Source organism: Dermacentor variabilis, chromosome 1 (genome assembly GCF_050947875.1).
Source record: "Dermacentor variabilis isolate Ectoservices chromosome 1, ASM5094787v1, whole genome shotgun sequence".
Classification (NCBI taxonomy): domain Eukaryota; kingdom Metazoa; phylum Arthropoda; class Arachnida; order Ixodida; family Ixodidae; genus Dermacentor; species Dermacentor variabilis.
In genome coordinates, this window is record NC_134568.1 from 127838331 (window position 1) to 127857656 (window position 19326).

At 47.0% G+C, this 19326-nt stretch overlaps 1 protein-coding gene across 1 annotated transcript in view; it reads left to right on the forward strand.

Annotated features, from left to right (window-relative positions):
- The first annotated feature begins 4133 nt into the window (after positions 1-4133).
- Positions 4134-19326, forward strand: part of LOC142584662 (solute carrier family 25 member 35-like) — a 46763-nt gene continuing 31570 nt past the window's right edge. Inside the window, exons 1-2 of the mRNA XM_075694843.1 lie at positions 4134-4262; positions 4423-4593. Of these exons, the coding sequence (XP_075550958.1) occupies positions 4134-4262; positions 4423-4593 (300 nt within the window). The remainder of the gene's footprint in view (positions 4263-4422; positions 4594-19326) is intronic.

A 19326-nucleotide genomic window follows, 5' to 3' on the forward strand; every position in this document is an offset into this window, starting at 1 on the left:
TTGGTGTAGCGTCGTCAAGAATAAAATAGCGCAATACAGAGGAAGCGGTCGTGCTTGTTTCGTTTTGCTCTCTGTTCTGTCTATTGTGGCTGTTTTATCCTCGGCAGTGCTTGCGTTTTAAGAGTTACCAGAGAAGACGACTCGTGTAGGTCGGAGTGCAGGCTTATTTTAATTAAAAATGAGACATGGAGATGCTACGCGACTACGAGTTTGAAAAGCCACCCCGTTATATTTTTTTTTGTTCTCTGTGATCGCAGTCACCCAGCCTTAATTGCTATATATTGCGGTATACCATTTATGAACAATAATAATTGCCATACTGGATACCTTACTTCTTAAGAAGACGAGTTACTTCACGAGAAATCTTCAGGTGCGCGAAAACATTTTCGGATGGCAGGCTAAGATAATTTTTTTTTGCGCGGTTAAAACGATTAACCTGGTTGAAAAATTAATCGCGACTGAGCCAAAAAACAGTTATCGACTGTTATTTGACAAAATCGTCAAGCCCTAAAAAGTGGGCCTTTCATCGCAGGTTTTCAAGTGACGTTATAAAAGTTATCTGAGGCAGGTGGCTACAAGTGATGTATGTGGGAATTCTCTCTTTACATAATAACCACGTTGTGTAGTTGTGACAGAGAACACGCCGAATATAATTAAATGCCTTGAAGAGTGCGTAGCAGCCCCACAATATTAACGGAGGACGGGAGACGAATCGAAATGGCACATATACAACAGTGTGCGACAGCACTGAAGCATTAAAGCATAATATAATATCAGGTCGGAAATAATATTTTGCGTAAGTACGAAGGGTCAGAAGTTACGACTATAGAAGAACGATGGTGGCCGCTGACTACAGCTTACAATATAGTACAACACAGTGCGCTCAGAATAGCAATCAGAATGACATCAATCGGAACGGATGGACCTACCGCATACACGCCTCACTTGTGTCACATCAAAAGATGAACGTCCCCACGTTGTAGTTACTGTGATATCTTCGACAGTTCAGTTTCAATTTCAGTTTATTATCCATTCAACAGCGGTTCAGTGGAGGTTGTTATCGTATATAAAATATCCCCAAAATTGAGAGGACGCTTCAGCTTCGCCTTTAAAAGTGGAACGCGATAGCTTCAAAGATCCCTGTCTGCTTCTCACGCTTCCCGGAAACTGCACCTTGCGTAAAGGCACGTTTATAGTCCGACGTTATCGGCGCGCGGGCGAGCGTCGTTCGCGGTCAGTCACGCTGGTCACGCTACGTCGGTGGCGCTGCGCCAGCCGAGATGCCATCCCCTCTATACTTCAACGCGCGCCTGCGGAGTTGTGTTGGCGCCTTTTTCTTCGCCCGCAATGCATTGTGGTACGAGAGTTCCGCTGACTCCGACGCGCGAATGGCTCAGGAGCCATATCGTCGTCGGGCCCGTCGGGGCGCGTCGGAAGCCGCCGGTTACGTTGGCTGCGCCGGTGCGCCCGCATGCCGAGCGAATGAGTGGGCGGTGCGAACGGGGTGCGATAACGCTATCGCGTTCCACTCTTGAAGGCGAAGCTTAAGCGTCCTCCAATTTTTGTCTCTGTTTCTTGATTGGCTGTCTTCCTGGTTGATATGACCTGTGTGTGATTGGCTGCCGCCAGAAAGGAGGATTGGAACAGAGGCGTTATAATAACGGTGCGGAAAGAAAAGCTGCTCTGGGCCATTTAAACGAAGCTCGTCCAGATGCTCGTTGCTAAATACTTGATTTTCTCTGTTTTTCCTATTCAACGATGTAAATAAGCTTTGTCCAAGTGTCAGTAAACCTGTTGGTTATCGCTTTCCCAACTTGCGAGCTTCCGATTTCTTTAACGCGAAGCCTCCGCCACGCTACCATATGGAGCCGGGTTCGAGACATAACCTAGCGCGGCAACGGTCCACACAAGCACACGCGCTGCCCCCGAGCTGATCCTGGACTCGAAAGGGGGAAGCAAGTAGACTAGACACATTGTTTCTACGACGACCAGGCAGGGGTCAATGACGAAAGCTCGCCATAAGGTAAGACCACTCCTTGTGCTGCAATCCTTAGCTGAAGTTCTGGGAAACCTTGCGTCGTCTCGTTCTCATGACGAACCCCACCAATTTGCCTTCACTGAAACACGCACAAGCCTCAAAAAGTGAGCTTCACAATGTGACGCACCTTCCGCGTTTGGTATTCCGCTAATGCGCCAAACGTAACAGTGTAGATCGCCATGGATTCTTGTCGCAAATAGGGCAGAAAATGTCTTATTATTATGCGCACTGCTTCTTAAAAGGCAACGAAAATGCTCCCACTTTCCTTATTGCATGTGCTTCTACAAAAGCTGCAGTTCTTCCCTAAAGCATGCTATGCCCATTTCCATTGAAGAGCGGCACATGCCCAGTTGCACATACCGAATAACCCAACTTGGCATGAAAGAGGTCCATTGAAGAGCTGCGCATATCCAGTGACCCAAGTTAGTACGTGGATTGGCTTCGAACCCTGTTCCCTTAGCACCACAGCTCGATGCTCTTCCTATTAGGCCCAGTGACCCAAGTTTGCGTGAAAGAGGTTAGCTGAGGACAAACGGACATTTAGAAATCTGGGTGAAGTTCCCAAAGAATGGTCATCACATTAAAAGGAGATGACACTAACAACACCACTTAAAGGGACACTAAAGGTTATAGAAAGTCAAGTTAAAGTGATAAAGCAATGCTCTAGAACGTCTAAGGCGTCAATATAATCGCAAACAGAGCTTTAGTAACCGAGAAATTGAGGTAAATGCATGACACGATTTGAGACCCCCCAGCGACATCCCGGTACTAGCCCGATGACGAAAGCACTCCTCATCATAATTTATGTCACTAGTACTCAACTACTCGTATTAAAAAGATAATTTCATTAGATTATAAGACGGAAAAAATGCTACTTGTCTACTTCTATTCGATTCTAAGAAAAATAACATTTTGACGTTACTCTTGAATAGCATGGGTGATCGAAAGGTTTCGTTTTCGCTCGACTCTGCGCGCTCGACTTTGCGCCGCGCGCGCTTTGGAGTTTCAGTTGTTTCTTTATCGCGTCGTGCTGCGGTGGTCCTGCTGGCTCGCGAAACTTGTATTTGGAACAAGCAGCGAGAATACCACGTCCATGTGATGTCCTGGGATGCGCGAACGGTCCGCGGAACTTGGCCAAGGGCAGTTGCAGCGGCGAATCCAATGTTACTTATCACTGTGTGCCAACGACTGAACCTCTCCGTTCGAAGTGGTTAAGTGCCGTACCTCTGCCACAGCGCGCTGACAAAGAGCCGAGAAATCACGTAGTGTGCTCGCTGCACTTTCCTCCAGAGTACTACGAGTTCAGCGCCGACTTACTGAAGTCGCGTGAAGTGCCTTTCAAAGCAGGCCGTCGTCGTAGTAGTACGCAACGACGCCGGCAGCGCGAGCCCTCAACAGCTGGTCACGTTCACCAGTGCTTAAATCGCTGAACTCGAGCCCAGCGTCGCAAGCTGATGTGTCGTTGTCAGGGTCATCCATTGCAACGAGCGTCGAAGTTGGCGTCATAATATAAAGAACCAGCTTATCGTCGTGCGCTTTCCCTTCCACTAGCCACCACAGTTCCGCTATCGCGCTACTGTCGGCTCTGTCTTGGCTCTGTTTCTGGCCGCGCATTTGCGTTTTGTGCAGAAAAGCCGTAGCGCCGTCTGCGGGAGGCGTTTTACTCACCGATGGCGCAACGTCACTATGAGACCATGACGTCAATACTCCTCGATCGGAGGGCGGGTGATTTGAACTGCGCTAGAGGTACGCGGACCCTTCAGAACGCATTTTCTCTTAAAATAAGTATCTTCTTCGCACGAAGCAAGCGTTTCGAGGCTTCTGGGATTGTATTTCAACAGTCCACGTTGACTTAATATTAACCTTTAGTGTCCCTTTAACACTGACGTGGAGAAAAAAGAAACACGTCTCTTTGTCTCACGCAGGAAATTAAATAGGGCATCGCACATCTTCGCAAGGAATCAAGGAAGTTTTAAAACACAAAATTTAAGAACTCCTTGAAGATAATCCCGTGCTTAGGCCCCAAAGACAGCCAGTATGAGCGATGCGCGCCTTCGCGGAGGAAAGAGGAAGAAGACGAGGGAGCGGCAGCAGGATGGTGAAACATGAAGCTCAGCAACCTCTCGCGGTAGATGGTTTGCGCAACCTGCTTGAGGGCCTGGTTGGACCAACCGTTGCGACGCTGATCATGCACCCTTTCGACATCACCAGGACTCGAATGCAGGTACAAGTCTCTGAAATGAAAGTTGCGGGTACTTGGCGAGTATTGCAGCTGAGCACGATAAGTGACAGGGAACTTCATGAGAAAGCAACCAGTGGCAACCACGCTGCTTGCGCTTTTTGTGTCGTCTGCGGATAGAAATCTACTCCCGAATGGGCCGCAGGTGCAGGGCGAGCTTCTACGGCGAGGATACTACGTGGTCATATACCAGAGCACGATCCAGTCGCTGCGCATGATGGCGCAAACCGACGGTCCCGGGAGCGTCTACCGGGGCCTCATGCCCAGCATCGCCTACCGGCAGGTCACGCATGGATTACGTCTTGGATTCTTCCAAGTAAAAAAACAGTGTCTTTTTTTAGTTTTTTTAACCTGTACTGCAGTACGTGGCTCAATCCATGCACTTGTATTTTCCTCATTTTCTGCCTGTGTCGTGGTCGTCTCTTGGTCCCCTCACGCCTCCGTAGAATTAATGTATACGGCATATACAGTAACTCGACGACGACGACGACGACGACGACGATGATGATGATGATGATGATGATGATGATGATGATGATGATGATTTATAGGCATCCCCTTTAAAACGGGGCTGGGACAGTCACATAGCCTGCTCGAGCTAATCAGGTATGTTATACGTGGTTTCTACACTGGCACATCGCCTTAATCTTTTTATTGCGGTAGCAATTATATGGACACTCCAGGCGCATTTCGTATGAGTTAGTTAATTCGGGTTTAATGGCGCAAAAGCAACTAAGGCCATGCTGCGCCAGCCATAAGATATTAAGAATTCAAATGTTAAAGCAGTGGAAGGTGCGTTATATTAGAGTCTGTGTAAAAAAACGGTTTCTTCTAGATGAGTGAAATCGTGTGAGGGTGAGCCGACGAACGCGGTTCAATCTCACGTGCGCGAGCGAGGAACGCGGCCCGGATGCGTGCCTTCTCCTGTGGCGCGCGAGGCAGGGAGGTCAGGCGAGGGAGGAGGGGCGTTCTTTCCCGGCGGCTGCTAGGGTGCCTCAATGTCCTCCTCGCCCGCCGCTCCGTACAGAGTAGAGACAACCGCGGCGTATACTACGGCGTACTACGGTCACGCGAATCGCGGACGCCGTAGGGACGCGTTGCCGGCGCTCGTATGGCTTGAAAGCGATCTGCAACGTGGCCAAAGTGCGCGCCCGCGCGGGCCTCATCTTCAAAGCGATTTGCGATGTTTTGAGAGTGCGCGTAGAGCCGGCAGCTTCGTATGCGCTATGCTTTAGGCGTTTCGTTCGCGTTGAAGCGACAGATGTACGGAGGTCAATTGGCTTGCGGCTGCTGCCGCGATTCCTAATTTCAGAATTTTCACAGCGAGTTTCCGCGTTCATAGAAAGATATGTATTCATGTTTACCTGTGCGCGCGTGACACCGTGCTGGTTAATTTAGTTAAAACACGTTGACGGGCTAGTTGGTTTGAATCTATGATAGAATGTGTAAGCGCGACTGAACAAGGACGTAGAAAGAAGCAGACACAAAGACAGCGCTGTCTCTGTATGTCTCTTTTTACATCCTCATTGAGTCACGCTTACATATTCTATCATTGTTAATTTAGTTAGTAAGCGAGTGTTTACAAGTTTATACGGCGGATAAAACTAGTATCCTTACTTTGTACAGCTATGTACTAATTTGCCATTGGAATCCGTGCTTCGCCTTTCGGGCGGAAATGCGAATCATTTTTCTCTTTCCTAAACTTCTATATCTACCTTGACGCCTCAGTGCCTCTGAACACACTCTGCTATCCTCTGGAATCACTGGGCAATATTGAGAAGTTTTGTACACTCCCGCATGCCCTCGTGACGGCCCCACAGCGAGGTAGCTGCTGCGAGCCTGCAATGCGATAGAGACGTGACCGGAAGCGGTCTTTTTACAATTGCTAGTAGGTACAGCTAGGCGTGGCGTCTCTCACGGCGCTCGACGTTTCTGCGCAGGCGCGAGTAAGAGCGGGTGCGAGAGAGCAAATCTGGGGGACTTTGCTTCTTGAATGTGTGAGCCTGCCTAGGCGCTACCGAGGAGGTTTCTTAGGGCGTGTTGTATGCGTTTGTCCCCTACACATGCTGGCATTGCGGAGTGCGGTCCAGTTTACACTCCGCCGCTGGCTGCCGGCGCGGTAAGGCAGTGGGCACGGACGCCTCATTTGGTGATCACTGTGCCTGAAGGGGCAAAGTTCTGACTGGTGTCGTATAAGTCGCGGGTCGCTTTTTTCGTCGCGACGATAGATTGCATTCTTAACAAGCACTGCTCCAGGAGGGCACATGTAGCCGGCAAACGGAGGTCTCAGGAGAGCACCTGAGGTTATAATAAAGGCAGGCGGCGCAGGCCTCCAGGGCACCCAAGGGGTAGCGGAGGGATCAAAGCTGGAAGCAGGGCGACCCGTGGGTTGGGGCCGCGGAGGCCGAAGCGTGCAGCCGATCTTATGCAACCCTGGCACGCGCAGGCCTCGGCGGGCCCCAACCCACGGACCAGTCCGGGTTCCAGCTTTGATATCCCCATTGCCGCTTTGGTGTCCTGGAGGCGCCGCCAATAATGCGAAATAATGACACGTTGTTTCAAGTAGTACAAAAGACGATTGCATAAATATAATTGCGTCCAGTCACCAACTTGCGACGCTAAGTTCAGCACTACCGCGCCCCGCGACTTCTGCGGCACGCCTAGGGACAAACGCATACAATACGCGCTAAGAAACTTCTCCGTAGTGCTATAGGCAGAGTCGTATATTCAAGAAGCAAAAGTCCCCACATTTCCTCTCTCGCATCCGCTCTTACTCGCTCATGCGCGCAAACGTCCGCCGTCTGTGCAAGTGCCACGCCCCGCTGTACCTACTAGAAATTGTAAATACGCACGATGACGTTGGCTCGCTGCGCCGGCAGCTTTCATATCTAGGTTCAGGGTACGGCGGGTTTTTCAGAACAAAACAAGGCGTTGCTCCTTTCTTTCAGAAGAACCACTGTATATGAACTTGATTTGATACAAACCGTCACCAACTTCCTACTACAAAAGTTCATTCAATGAATTTGTCATTAGCTATAGTTCCAGCGTCAATTCAGCTCCGAAAGCATCTGCATGCGTTCAAATGTTCCTTATGAATTATGCTCACCGGTTCCACAATGACTGCCTTCAAGGAGTCTTCGGCGTTGTGAGGTTGCTTATTGGACTCTCTTTTAACGACTCCTCATACATAATAGTCCATCGGGTTCAGGTCCGAAGAGTTAGGGGCTATATGTTCAAAGTGACGTAGTCGTAAGAATTTCCAGCCAGCCACTCTTCCTTGATTGAATTCGTGCGCACCAACGCAGATAGGGTCGCCCCTGGTCGACTACTTCAATCTAAGGGTTTACCACCATCTCCAGCACTTGAACACAAGAAGCAATGTGACTCTGGGGAATTGAGGGAAGAAATTGAACGGCATATGGCTCGCTGAAAATCCCCAAGACCATAACCGACAATGAAAACTTCGAGTGCATGACAGTTGGAACACCTGTAAGGAAGCTGCAAAGTCATCTGTCATTTCTTTCCACATCTATGAAGCGTCGCAATCTTTGAATCGTTGCGGTCGGCAGAAAGTGTAACAGCACATCATGCCGTTTCCTTTCGTGCGTAGGGCTGGAGGCTTCAAATCGAGCACGAAAGTAATAGACAAATGGCCTGCATTTGACTACCAGTTATGGCGTCACGACTGTATGTTCTCAAATACCTACCGCACCCGATAGAGTGTCAAAATAACTGAAAGCGAGTCTGTCAAACTCTGGACGCACGCATGTTTTTTTATTCTTGGTCCTGCGAGTATTGTATCAGAGCAGGCGGAAAATAGGACAAAAACGTCTTCAATGCAAAAATCTTATCCAGGTATCAAAATTAAATAAGAGAAGCAACAGAATAAAAAAATCCGAGGACACCTAAGCACTTCTTATAAGTTGTGAATGCGAAAAAAATTATGCGAAGAATTACTGTCCAGTTGAATACCGCTGAGCGGTCCTTCGAGTTATGTGCTCCTCGCGGGTAAGCGAGCGCGTTGAGACGCTTGGCGAACGCCTCCTAGACAGCGCAAAGACGGTGTACTTCGATCCATGACGTCATGCTACCTCGTCGGACTGCCATAGAATCTAACAGGGACGCTCTCGAGTAAGCCGCAGTGATTTTAACTCGACAGCGTTAAGGAGCTCGTGTCACAGAAAAGCCGGTGTCGTCGGCGTCGGCGGCCGTGAGCGAAAAATGTCGGAAGGGAATTCATAAATAAAAACAACTTTCAAGGTAGTCTGGGGGAGAATCGAACCACGGTCTTCGAAGTGTGAGACGGAGACGCTACCACTCAGCCATGAGTTCGATAGTTCAAAGCGGGACAAAAGTGCCTCTAGTGAATGCGGTGTTGCTTTATAAACGTGCCGTAGAAAGTTATACGGCGGTGTATATCGGTAATTATGAGCATGTAAATTACAGAAGTCACAGTTAAATGCGTAGCGAAGTACGTATCCGCTACATTTCTTCTGCGCTTGCCGCACACGCAGAGCCCTCTTGCGGCAAACACAGAAGACCCCCCTCCTCGCAATGTACGGCGTTGCCCCGACAGGTGGCGCGCCATTCGCCCGCTTCTCGCGGTCGTGCGGGGACCGGTGCGAGGCGCGTCGCGGCCCGGCTGTCTGTGCCGACCACGACGTTTGGCTCGCGTAGATCGTTTCTCCCTCCGAGACACCGAGTTCTTTGGTTCGTTCCGCTTGCTCAGGCGCACGTTTCGTAGCCGCGCCGAACGCTGCGTTGCTCGGCGCTCACCGCGTGATTGGCGGGTGCAAAGTCCGATGCGGGGCGCCTCGTAAGTGATCGCTGCGCCGTAGCGCATTGTCTTACACCACTTGGCGGATCGATGGGAACGCTATCGCGTTCCACTCTTGAAGGCGAAGCTTAAGCGTCCTCCAATTTTTGACGTCACCATTTTCGTCAAGCCGGGCTTGGCAATGAAAATTTCGGTCCAAGTAGTATGTGAACTTGTGAACATTTGGCATATTACATGAAAACGTCTCTGAAAACGTCTCGTGAAAAGGAGGAAAAAGAAAAGAGACATTTTCATGTAATACCATATGTTCACAAGTTATCCCGTAATCTAAAGAAAGTGTCCAATAGGTACCAAATCAACTTAGTGTTTTCCGCTCCCTGCAAACTTTCGAAATTATGCAATGCTATGAAAAATCGGAAACGCCAGAAATGCATCACGAATCACGAGAAAAAATTCACCAAGTGCACTTCTGACATTGTTTACGAGATACCTTCAGATTGCGGAAAAGTGTACATCGGACAAACCGGGCAATGTTTTAACGATAGAGCTAGGCAGCATAAAAACAATGTAGAAGCAAGTACGGTAGCCAATTAGCTGCGCATTGCAACAAATGCTCATGTACCCCAATGTTCAATGACACCAAGTTTCTGAAGCACGCAAAGAGTAAAAAAGAAAGAGAAATTGTAGAAGCTTACTACATTACCAAAGCAGGAGATAAATGGGTTAGCACAGCGTCGCTCAGCCTAACGAAACATTAGATGAATTTTCTAGATAAGCACCTCTGCTTTCAGGCTGTACGCATGCGTTTTAACCTTTTGGTTATTGTTGGTGTTTTTTGACATGTTTGTTAAAAGCTGGTTGATCTTCCAGTAAATTTCGCAGTTGGCAGTACAGCGCGCTCGTCCTGTTGTGTGCACTTTCGATTGTTGTCCGCGTCTTCTTCGTTCTGCTTCAACGTTTACTCCAGGCATGCCCTTTCGCCCGCTCTGCTCCGTCGAGGCTCGCACGTGAAGTGGAGTCGCAGCCAGTGGGTGCTACAGACGCCGGCTTCTTCGCTCAATGTGCCGTTTGATGCTTTCGCATCAGTAATTATTTTTGTAGCAAAATAACACAACGCAAGGTCTATGCGACATTAGTTATGTCTTAGCAATATTCGTGGTAAAATATAACACGTACAGTGGCTCAGCAATTGAAACGCAATACTTGGAGCACGTGGCTGCGGGCGCCTTTTGCGCCAGCCGTGGGCGCCGCTGCGTACACCGAGCTGATGCATCGCTGGTACGCGACGAAAGCGAGGGCCTTTGTTGCGCACTGTGGCTGCATTTGGTCTCACAACGACCGCCCAGCGCTCACGGGCACCACGCGCTCCGGGTATCGCGTTTCAATCGCTGAGCGTGTTCGGGATATGAAATATGAACTAAAACATGCCGATTATGTTTTATGCACAATGACGAGTAAAGTACAAGCAGGGGAGCCAGCATAGAGGGTCAGTCTGTTTTTATTTTCCTTTTTAACTCTGACAGGAGTGTTCGCATAAGATAGCCTACGGTTCTTGAACCGTGGGACCTCCTACTGTATATGTAAACTTTGTAATATTCTTGCAATCATCTGAAATAAATATGAAATCTAATAGCTGCGTTCTCAATCAAAATTTGTGAATTCATCCAAGGACTCAGTGTATGTAATCCACGGATCAAGTTGGTTTCATTCTCTAATTGCGTGCAGGAAAAATGAATATTTAAACGTGCAGTTGTGACAACACAATTCAGACAGAGCATATGTATGCTTGCACCCTGAATCACGAGATTGTTAAAAAGAAATATACCGTGTCGAATCGATTCCGAAGCGGTTGTGTATCATGTGATGCAAAATCTTTGGGCGAGATTTTCTAGCTCTTGCTGAGAGCTTGAAAAGGCACAACTCTGCTAGGACGTGGCTGGGTGAACCTCTGTGTTTATACTTGATGTGAACGATCGTAATTGCTTTCCCTTGTACCCTTTCAGTTTTGAAGGTTTAGTAAGAGTGTATGGGAACGGAATTATGTTCGCGTGCTCTAGTACCACCCTCACAGATGACTTATAAGTTATAAGCTAACACTTATGCTTGCCCTGGAGCTAGCCTTAAAGGGACACTAAAGGTTACTATGAAGTCAAGTTAAAGTGACTAAGCAATGCTCTAGAACGTCTAAGGCGTCAATATAATCGCGAACAGAGCTTTAGGAACCGTGAAATTGAGGTAAACGCATGACACGATTTGCGACCCCCCAGCGACATTCTGGTACTAGCCCGACGACGAAGGTACTCCACATTATAATTTATGTCACTAGTACTCAACTACTCGTATTAAAAAGATGATTTCATTAGATTATAAGACGGAAGAAAATGCTACTTGTCTACTTCTGTTAGATTATAAGAAAAAACAACATTTTGACGTTACCCTTCAGTAGGGTCGAAAGGTTTCGTTTTCGCTCAACTCTGCGCCGCGCGCGCTTTGGAGTTTAAGTTGTTTCGTTATCGCATCGTGCTGCTCTGGTTCTGCTGGCTCGCGAAACTTGCATTTGGAACAAGCAGTGAGAATGCCACGTCCATGTGATGTTGTGGGATGCGCGAACGGTCCGCGGAACTTGACCAAGGGCAGTTGCAGCGGCGAATCCAACGTTACTTATCACTGTAGTGATGCACATCACTGCACACAGTGATATCACTGCACACATGTGTGCCAACGAGTGAACCTCTCCGTTCGAAGTGGTTAAGTGCTGTACCTCTGCCACAGCGCATTGGCAAAGAGCCGAAAAATCGCATAGTGTGCTCGCTGCACTTTCGTCCAGAGGATTACGAGTTCAACGCCGACTTACTGAAGTCGTGTGGAGTGCCTTTCAAAGCAATGTTTTCCCGTAGCGCTGTTCCGTCGGTCTTGCCTGCATTCTCCGAAGCGCAAGAACAACTGCAGGTCGAAGACGGGGCGGTGAGTGCGGCATTTGGTTTTCACGAAGGAAAAGCTACAAATGTGCGAATATGTACAGTCATGACATACAGTTACCCTCGTAATAGTACGCAACGACGCCGGCAGCGCGAGCCCTCAGCAGCAGGTCACGTTCATCAGTGCTTAAATCGCTGAAGTCGAGCCCAGCATCGCGAGCCAATGTGTCGCTCTCAGGGTCGTCCATTGCAACGAGCGTCAAAGTTGGCGTCATAAAATAAAGAACCAGCTTATCGTTGTGCGCTTTCCATTCCGCTAGCCGCCATAGTTCCGCTTTCGCGCTGCTGTCAGCTCTGTCTTGGCTCTGTTTCTGGCCGCACATTTGCGTTTTGCGCAGAAAAGCCGTAGTGCCGTCTGCCGGCGCCGTTTTACTCACCGACGGCGCAACGTCACTATGAGACCATGACGTCACCACTCCTCGATCGGAGGGCGGGCGATTTGAACTGCGCTAGAGGTACGCGGACGCTTCAGAACGCATTTTCTCTTAAAATAAGTCTCTTCTTCGCATGAAACAAGCGTTTCGAGGTTTCTGGGATGGTATTTCAACAGTCCACGTTGACTTAATATTCACCTTTAGTGTCCCTTCAAACATCTCCTAAGAAAAGAAAAGTTCGAAGACGATTCAACCTTAGCTTGAAGTAGATGAAAGACAAAGTCTTTGTGATCGAGTTGAAAATGAGATAGGGGTACCGTCACTGCGCACCGCACTCAATCGCGTCACTCCTCACGTGAGGAAAGTAGAATAAGTGTCGGGCTATAAAAATTTTTGGCTGCATTATCTTCGTGATGGGCCCACAATTCTAGACTGCACTCTTCGGGATCGGCTTCCAATTTTAGAATGCACTATTTTCGGAATCGGCCCACATTTTGACGTATATGATGACGAGTTAATTAATTTTAAACATTTTCCTTGGTTTTACATGCCAAAACTGCGATGTGCTTATGAGGCACGCCGTCGTGGTGGACAAGCGTCAATGGCGTAATGGTTGCATTGTCGGGATTCTGTGCTATAATTTCTCTGTTCGAATCTATCTACTATACAATTTTATTTATTAATTCAATTAAAAATATCACAGTTTCGCTATCAGGGCGAATCAATGAATGCGATATCAACAAGTTGGAATATTGCACGAAATGTAAGGCTCGTAGCTGTATGCTGACAGCATGAATTGCAGTAAACATGTAAGCTGGCTAAGTAAACAAGCGTGGTGTGGCGTGCGTATAAACATATCGACATAGATAATTCGATAATCGGGAGCAGCATCTGTTCGAACTACAGGGCCTTGTCGGCGTTGTTGCCTTGTGTCGACCTCGAGTTCGGGTACTGCGGCAGGCTCACAGTGCGGTACGGTGTGTGCGTCGGTTTCGCACTTTTGGATTGCAGGGTTTTGTCGATGTTGTCGCTTAGCCTCGGCCTCCTGTTCCCGCAGCGCCATGTCAGGGCGCCTCCGGCGTTGAGCTGTAGCGTGTTTTTGCCTCTGGGCCAACAGAGTGGTCTTGGAGCGCGTGCGTTTCCGCCTTGCTTCCGTGTGATTAGCGTTTCGCTGGAGCTCCTCGGCCGTCGTTCTAACAACACGCGGATACAAGTTTCCACGATGTGAGGGACGCGGTGCTTCGCTGCAGAAACAACGCACAGGCTGGTATTATTCTAGGCACCCTACCATGGCGACTACATGTGGGAAAACGATGGCACAAGCCGACAGGGTCTGCATAGTCTGCGTATATAGGCGGCGTTATTATTCGTTCCCGCAACGAAAGCTGTCTAACCTGAGGTCTTAGAATGCATCTTCTTCTGTGCACCAGTCTCTGCCATTGGAACACGAACACGCATAGTCTGCGTATATAGGCGGCGTTATTATTCGTTCCCGCAACCAAAGCTGTCTAATCTGAGGTCTTAGAATGCATCTTCTTCTGTGCACCAGTCTCTGCCATTGAAACACGAACACGCAAGACATCTTTCGCCACCTGGCGTTAAAATTCTTACGTAAAGGGAAAGCGTACAGTTAGTGTGAGTAATGTTCTTCAGAAAACATAAAACTAAATAAATCCGTATTTTATGTATCATTATTAACGACGGCGAAAAATCGCGTGGAGTGTTTATAAAACGGGCCGGCTTGCAAGCAGGAAGTTCTTATGTAATGTTGAACCTACTGAGGCATGCGCCCGTGGCCTTATGGTTATAGCATCGGTTTACTGTGGTAGGGGTCCTCTGTTCCAATCCTGCTGTCGAACAATTTTACTTATTCGTATTTATGATATATATATATATATATATATATATATATATATATATATATATATATATATATATATATATATATATATATGGAAGACGAATGCTTTTTTAGACTCGCGGCCTCTCCCCATCCAGTGCTTTAGCGCCGAGCCTTCTAAATAAAGGTCTCCAGCCTTGTAGTATTTCTGGTGGAGGTGTGGACTTCCACGTCTGACCACGGAATCTTTCCTTCCAAGTGGTCGCCACAGTCGTTGCCTTGCTGGCCGTGTGCCATCGCTACCCAACATGTCCCCCGAAGCAGACGCTTCGATATCATCGCCTCCTGGTACTTACCAGCCGCATAGGGAGCTACGCTCCTACAGAGGAAAAGCTTGGGAAGATGACGATGAATGGCTGACACATTACGAAAGGGCGAGCAAGAGCGACAAATGGGACTCGAAGGACCAGGTTATATATGTAGTGTTCTCGTTAACTGATACCGAGCTCGTCTGGTACGAGGATCACGAGGACAACCTGGAACCTAATAAAGAAACGACAATGAATGAAAGTGTCCAACTCAAGAAATAAGATGGAATTCGCGGAACTGTCAAAACTGATCAACAAGGCGAAAATAAGTGATATTCGAAACTATAACGTGAGAAAGACTCAAGAATAAGCCGCAAGAAATGGACGCAGCCTGAAATCAGTGAGAAAGAAACTTGGCATATTACTAAACAAGATATATGCAGTGAAAGATAAGCAGGGTAATTGCATCAGCAATCTCGAAGATATAGTAAAAGAAGCGGAAGAATTATATACTGACCTGTACAATACCCAGAGGAGTCAGAATACCTCCATTAGGAACAGTAATGAACAGAATACAGAAACTCCTCCTATAACTAGCGACGAGGTCAGAAGGGCCTTGCAAGATATGAAACGAGGAAGAGCGGCAGGAGAAGATGGAATAACAGTCGATTTAATCAAAGATGGAGGAGACATACTGCTTGGAAAACTGGCGGCTCTTTATACGAAGTGTGTATCGATTGCAAGGGTCCCAGAAAACTGGAAGAATGCAAACATTATACTAATCCACAAAAAGGGAGACGTTAAAGAACTGAAAAATTATAGGACCATTAGCTTACTCTCAGTATTATATAAAATATTTACCAAAATTATCTCCGATAGAATAAGGGCAGCACTGGACTTTAGTCAACAAAGGGAACAGGCTGGCTTCAGGAAGGGATACTCTACAATGGTTCAATCCATATCATTAATCAGGTTATCGAGAAATCCGCAGAGTACAATAAGCCTCTCTATATGGCTTTCATAGATTACGAAAAGGCATATGATTCAGTAGAGATACCAGCAGTCATAGAGGCATAATGTAATCAAGGAGTACAGAACGCTTACGTAAATACCTTGGAAAATATTTACAGAAGTTCGACAGCTACCTTCATTCTACACAAGGAAGCAGGAAGATACTTATAAAGAAAGGGGTCAGACAGGGAGACACAATCTCTCCAATGCTATTCACTATTCACTGCGTGTTTGGAAGAAGTATTCAAGGTATTAAACTGGGAAGGCTTAGGAGTAAGGATCGACGGTGAATATCTCGGCAACCTTCGCTTTATAACTTTATAAATAATTTTACCATAGATCATGCAGCATCATTCTTTACCGCTTTTATCATTGAAGCCGCTGAAAAGTTCATTACTCAAACAAGCGGCACTTCATTCAAAAGACCCCTGGTGGAATGACGATTGTAGAGAGGCACGGAAGAGACAAAATAAAGCTTGGGGCAAACTACGTGAATGCCCTACGGCGAAAATCTAATAGTATTTAAACAGGTTAAATTCCACGAAGGTCGAAGGACGTGATGACAGGAAAAGAGGGCACGCTGGCAGAGGTTTCTCTCAGGTATAAATTCGTATACTCTAGAAGCTAAAGTATGGCGTGGGCCGAAAAGGCTGAAGGGACGAGAAATCCATCCTTTGCCCCTAGTGAGCGATGAAGCGAACAGCTTGGAAGACCAAGCTGACGTTCTTGGCGAACACTTTCCGCGCGTCTCCAGTTCTAACCACTATTCCGAGGCATTCCTGAAGCACAAACAAGTAGCAAAACGCAAGGCTATCGACCGAAAATGCAGACAGTACGAAGCCTATAACCTGCCTTTTAACATTGCCCAGTTGAGGGCCTCCTTGACTGCATGTCCGAGCTCTGCACCTGGACCTGACAGGATCATGTACGATATGAATAAACACCTCCCCAGTGATACTCAAATAACGCTACTCGCACTTTTCAACGCTATATGGACTGCGGGGTACCTCCCTACTGCATGGAAAGAAGCCCTTGTCGTTCCGATTCTGAAACAAGGCAAATACCCCACATTAGTAACAAGTTACCGCCCAATCGCCCTCACAAGTTGTATTTATAAACTTTAAAAAAATTATAAACTGCCGCTTTTTACATTTCCTTGAGTCAAACAGAATTCTTGATCTATATCAGTGTGGTTTTAGAGAAGGACGATCCACAACCGACTATTTCGTGCGCATCGAAGCAAACATTCGCGGTGTCTTCGTGCATAAACAATCCTTCTTATCCGTGTTCCTTGATATGAAAAAGGCGTACGATACAACTTGGCGTTACGGAATCCTGCGCGACCTGTCGGCGCTGGGCATCCGCGGCAATATGTTAAGCTTTATAGAAAGCTACCTACACAACCGTACATTCCGTGCAAAAATAGGTAATGCACTGTCGTGTACATTCATACAGGAAACTGGGATACCCCGTGGAGGCGTACTCAGTTGCACGCTCTTTGTCGTTAAGATGAACACGGTTCGTACATCATTACCACCAGCTTTTTTTTATTCCGTCTACATAGACGACATACAAACAGACTTCAAATCCTGCAACCTAACAAGTCTGTGAGAGACAAGTACAACAGTGCCTGAACAAAGTTTCTGAGTGGGCAGACGAAAACGGGTTCAAAGTGAGCCCGAACAAAAGTCCTTGTGTTCTATTCACCAGGAAGAAAGGGCTTGCTGTAGACCCAACTGTCGAAATGTATGGGCAACAAATACCTATGAACAAAGAGCACAAATTTCTAGGTGTTATACTTGACTCCAGGCTTACTTTCATTCCACACATAAAATATCTTAAAGCAAAATGTCTAAAAACAATGAAATTCTTAAAGTCCTATCCCACACAACATGGGGCAGCGACAGGAAGTGTTTACTGAATCTTTACAGGAGCCTAATTCGATCACGATTGGACTATGGTGCAGTGCTATATCACTCTGACACCCCGAGCGCGCTAAAGATGCTCGATACTGTCCGCCATCTGGGTATCCGTCTGGCCATTGGCGCATTTAGAACAAGCCCCGTGGAAAGTCTATACGCAGAGTCAGATGAGTGGTCACTCCCTCTTCAGAGAACATACATCAGCTTCACCTATTTTCTCAAAGTGCACTCTAATCAGTAACATCCATGTTCCACAACTGTCAACGACTTCATGTGTGCAACACTGTTTCGTAATAGAACCTCTATGACACTACCTTTCTCACTGCGTGTGAGAGAAGTTAGGGAAGAAATAAATTACCCAATTCTCGAGAATCGCCTAATTCCTCCAGCTAAGCTATTACTGCCCTGGGAGTGGCACGTGATGGAATGTGATGTATCCTTTGTATAAGTCACAAACCACGCTCTCGAGCTCGAAATCGCTATGCATTTCTGTGAACTTCAATCGAAGTACTCCTGCTCCGAATTCTACACAGATGCGTCAAACTCACTTGCTGGCGTACCTTACCCTGCTGTTGGTCCCTCTTTTTCTAAATCTGACGTATTGAACCCCCTAACAAGTATCTTCACTGCAGAAGCCTATGCAGTACTGTCTGCAGTAAAACATATAAAGAAATTAAAACTTGACAGAGCAATAATATTCACAGACTCGTTAAGTTTTGTGAAATCGTTAATGTATTTACAAAAGCATAGAAACCCTGTTTTTATTGAACTTTACTCAATCTTGTGCAACATTTATTTATCTCGTGGAAATGTAGTGATATGCTGGGTTCCTGGCCATAGAGGAATCGAAAGCAATGTGCTTGCCGATGAAATCGCCAAACCAATAGCATCGCAAGGTATTCGTTCTGCTGCTGTACCTGCCACAGACATGAAGCCTTTCCTACGAAACAAACAACGAAGCCACTGGCAACGCTTGTGGGATGCTGAAACGAGCAATAAACGTCACGTGATTAAGCCGAAGTTAGGCTTCTGGCCCCCAACCACGAAAACACGAAGAATAGATGTCCTATTTACTAGACTCAGGATAAGACACACATTTGGCACTCATAACTTTCTCCTGACTGGTAACGAGCCTCCAACCTGTGGTAGATGTGGTGACTGGCTGATCACCCTCTATGACGTCTTCCTGGAGTGTCGGGAAGCCGCAAGAGACATGAAGAAATATTTTCCTCTTGTATACCGCTATTACGTCCCTTTTCATCGGACTATGTTTTTTGGTGAAGAACCGCTTTTCAAGACCCAATGTAGTCCTAGCTTTCTTGAAAGATGTTTTCCTACATTTTATAAGCCCAATAAATTCTTAGCGCATCATCTTTCCAGAGGATGCCGCTATGATAGTGGTTTTGTGTAGCACATGCCTCTAGGTTTTTTTGCTTCAATGGCTCTGGTGAGGCAGTAGTGCTCTAGCCAATTTTACCATCTGATATATTTTGTATATTCCATCATTCTTTCGCAATGCATTTTAATGCTCATAGTAAACGTCATTAGTCATTGCTATAACCTTATTACACGTCGATTTACGCAATTTACAGCAACTATTTTAGGCGCCTTTACAGCCGCATCACATCAACTTCACAGAACTCATCAGTCCACTGCGAACTCATTAACACTAGCATGGCACTCTTTGGCCATACCTGGCCCTTGCGCCATTAAACATCACGCATTCATTCATTATGCTGGGTGCCCGGGCACAGAAGCGTCGAGGTTAATGTGCTCGCCGACGAAATCGCCACATCCACAGCAACAAAAGATTTCAGCTCTTCTATAGCTACCCGCCGT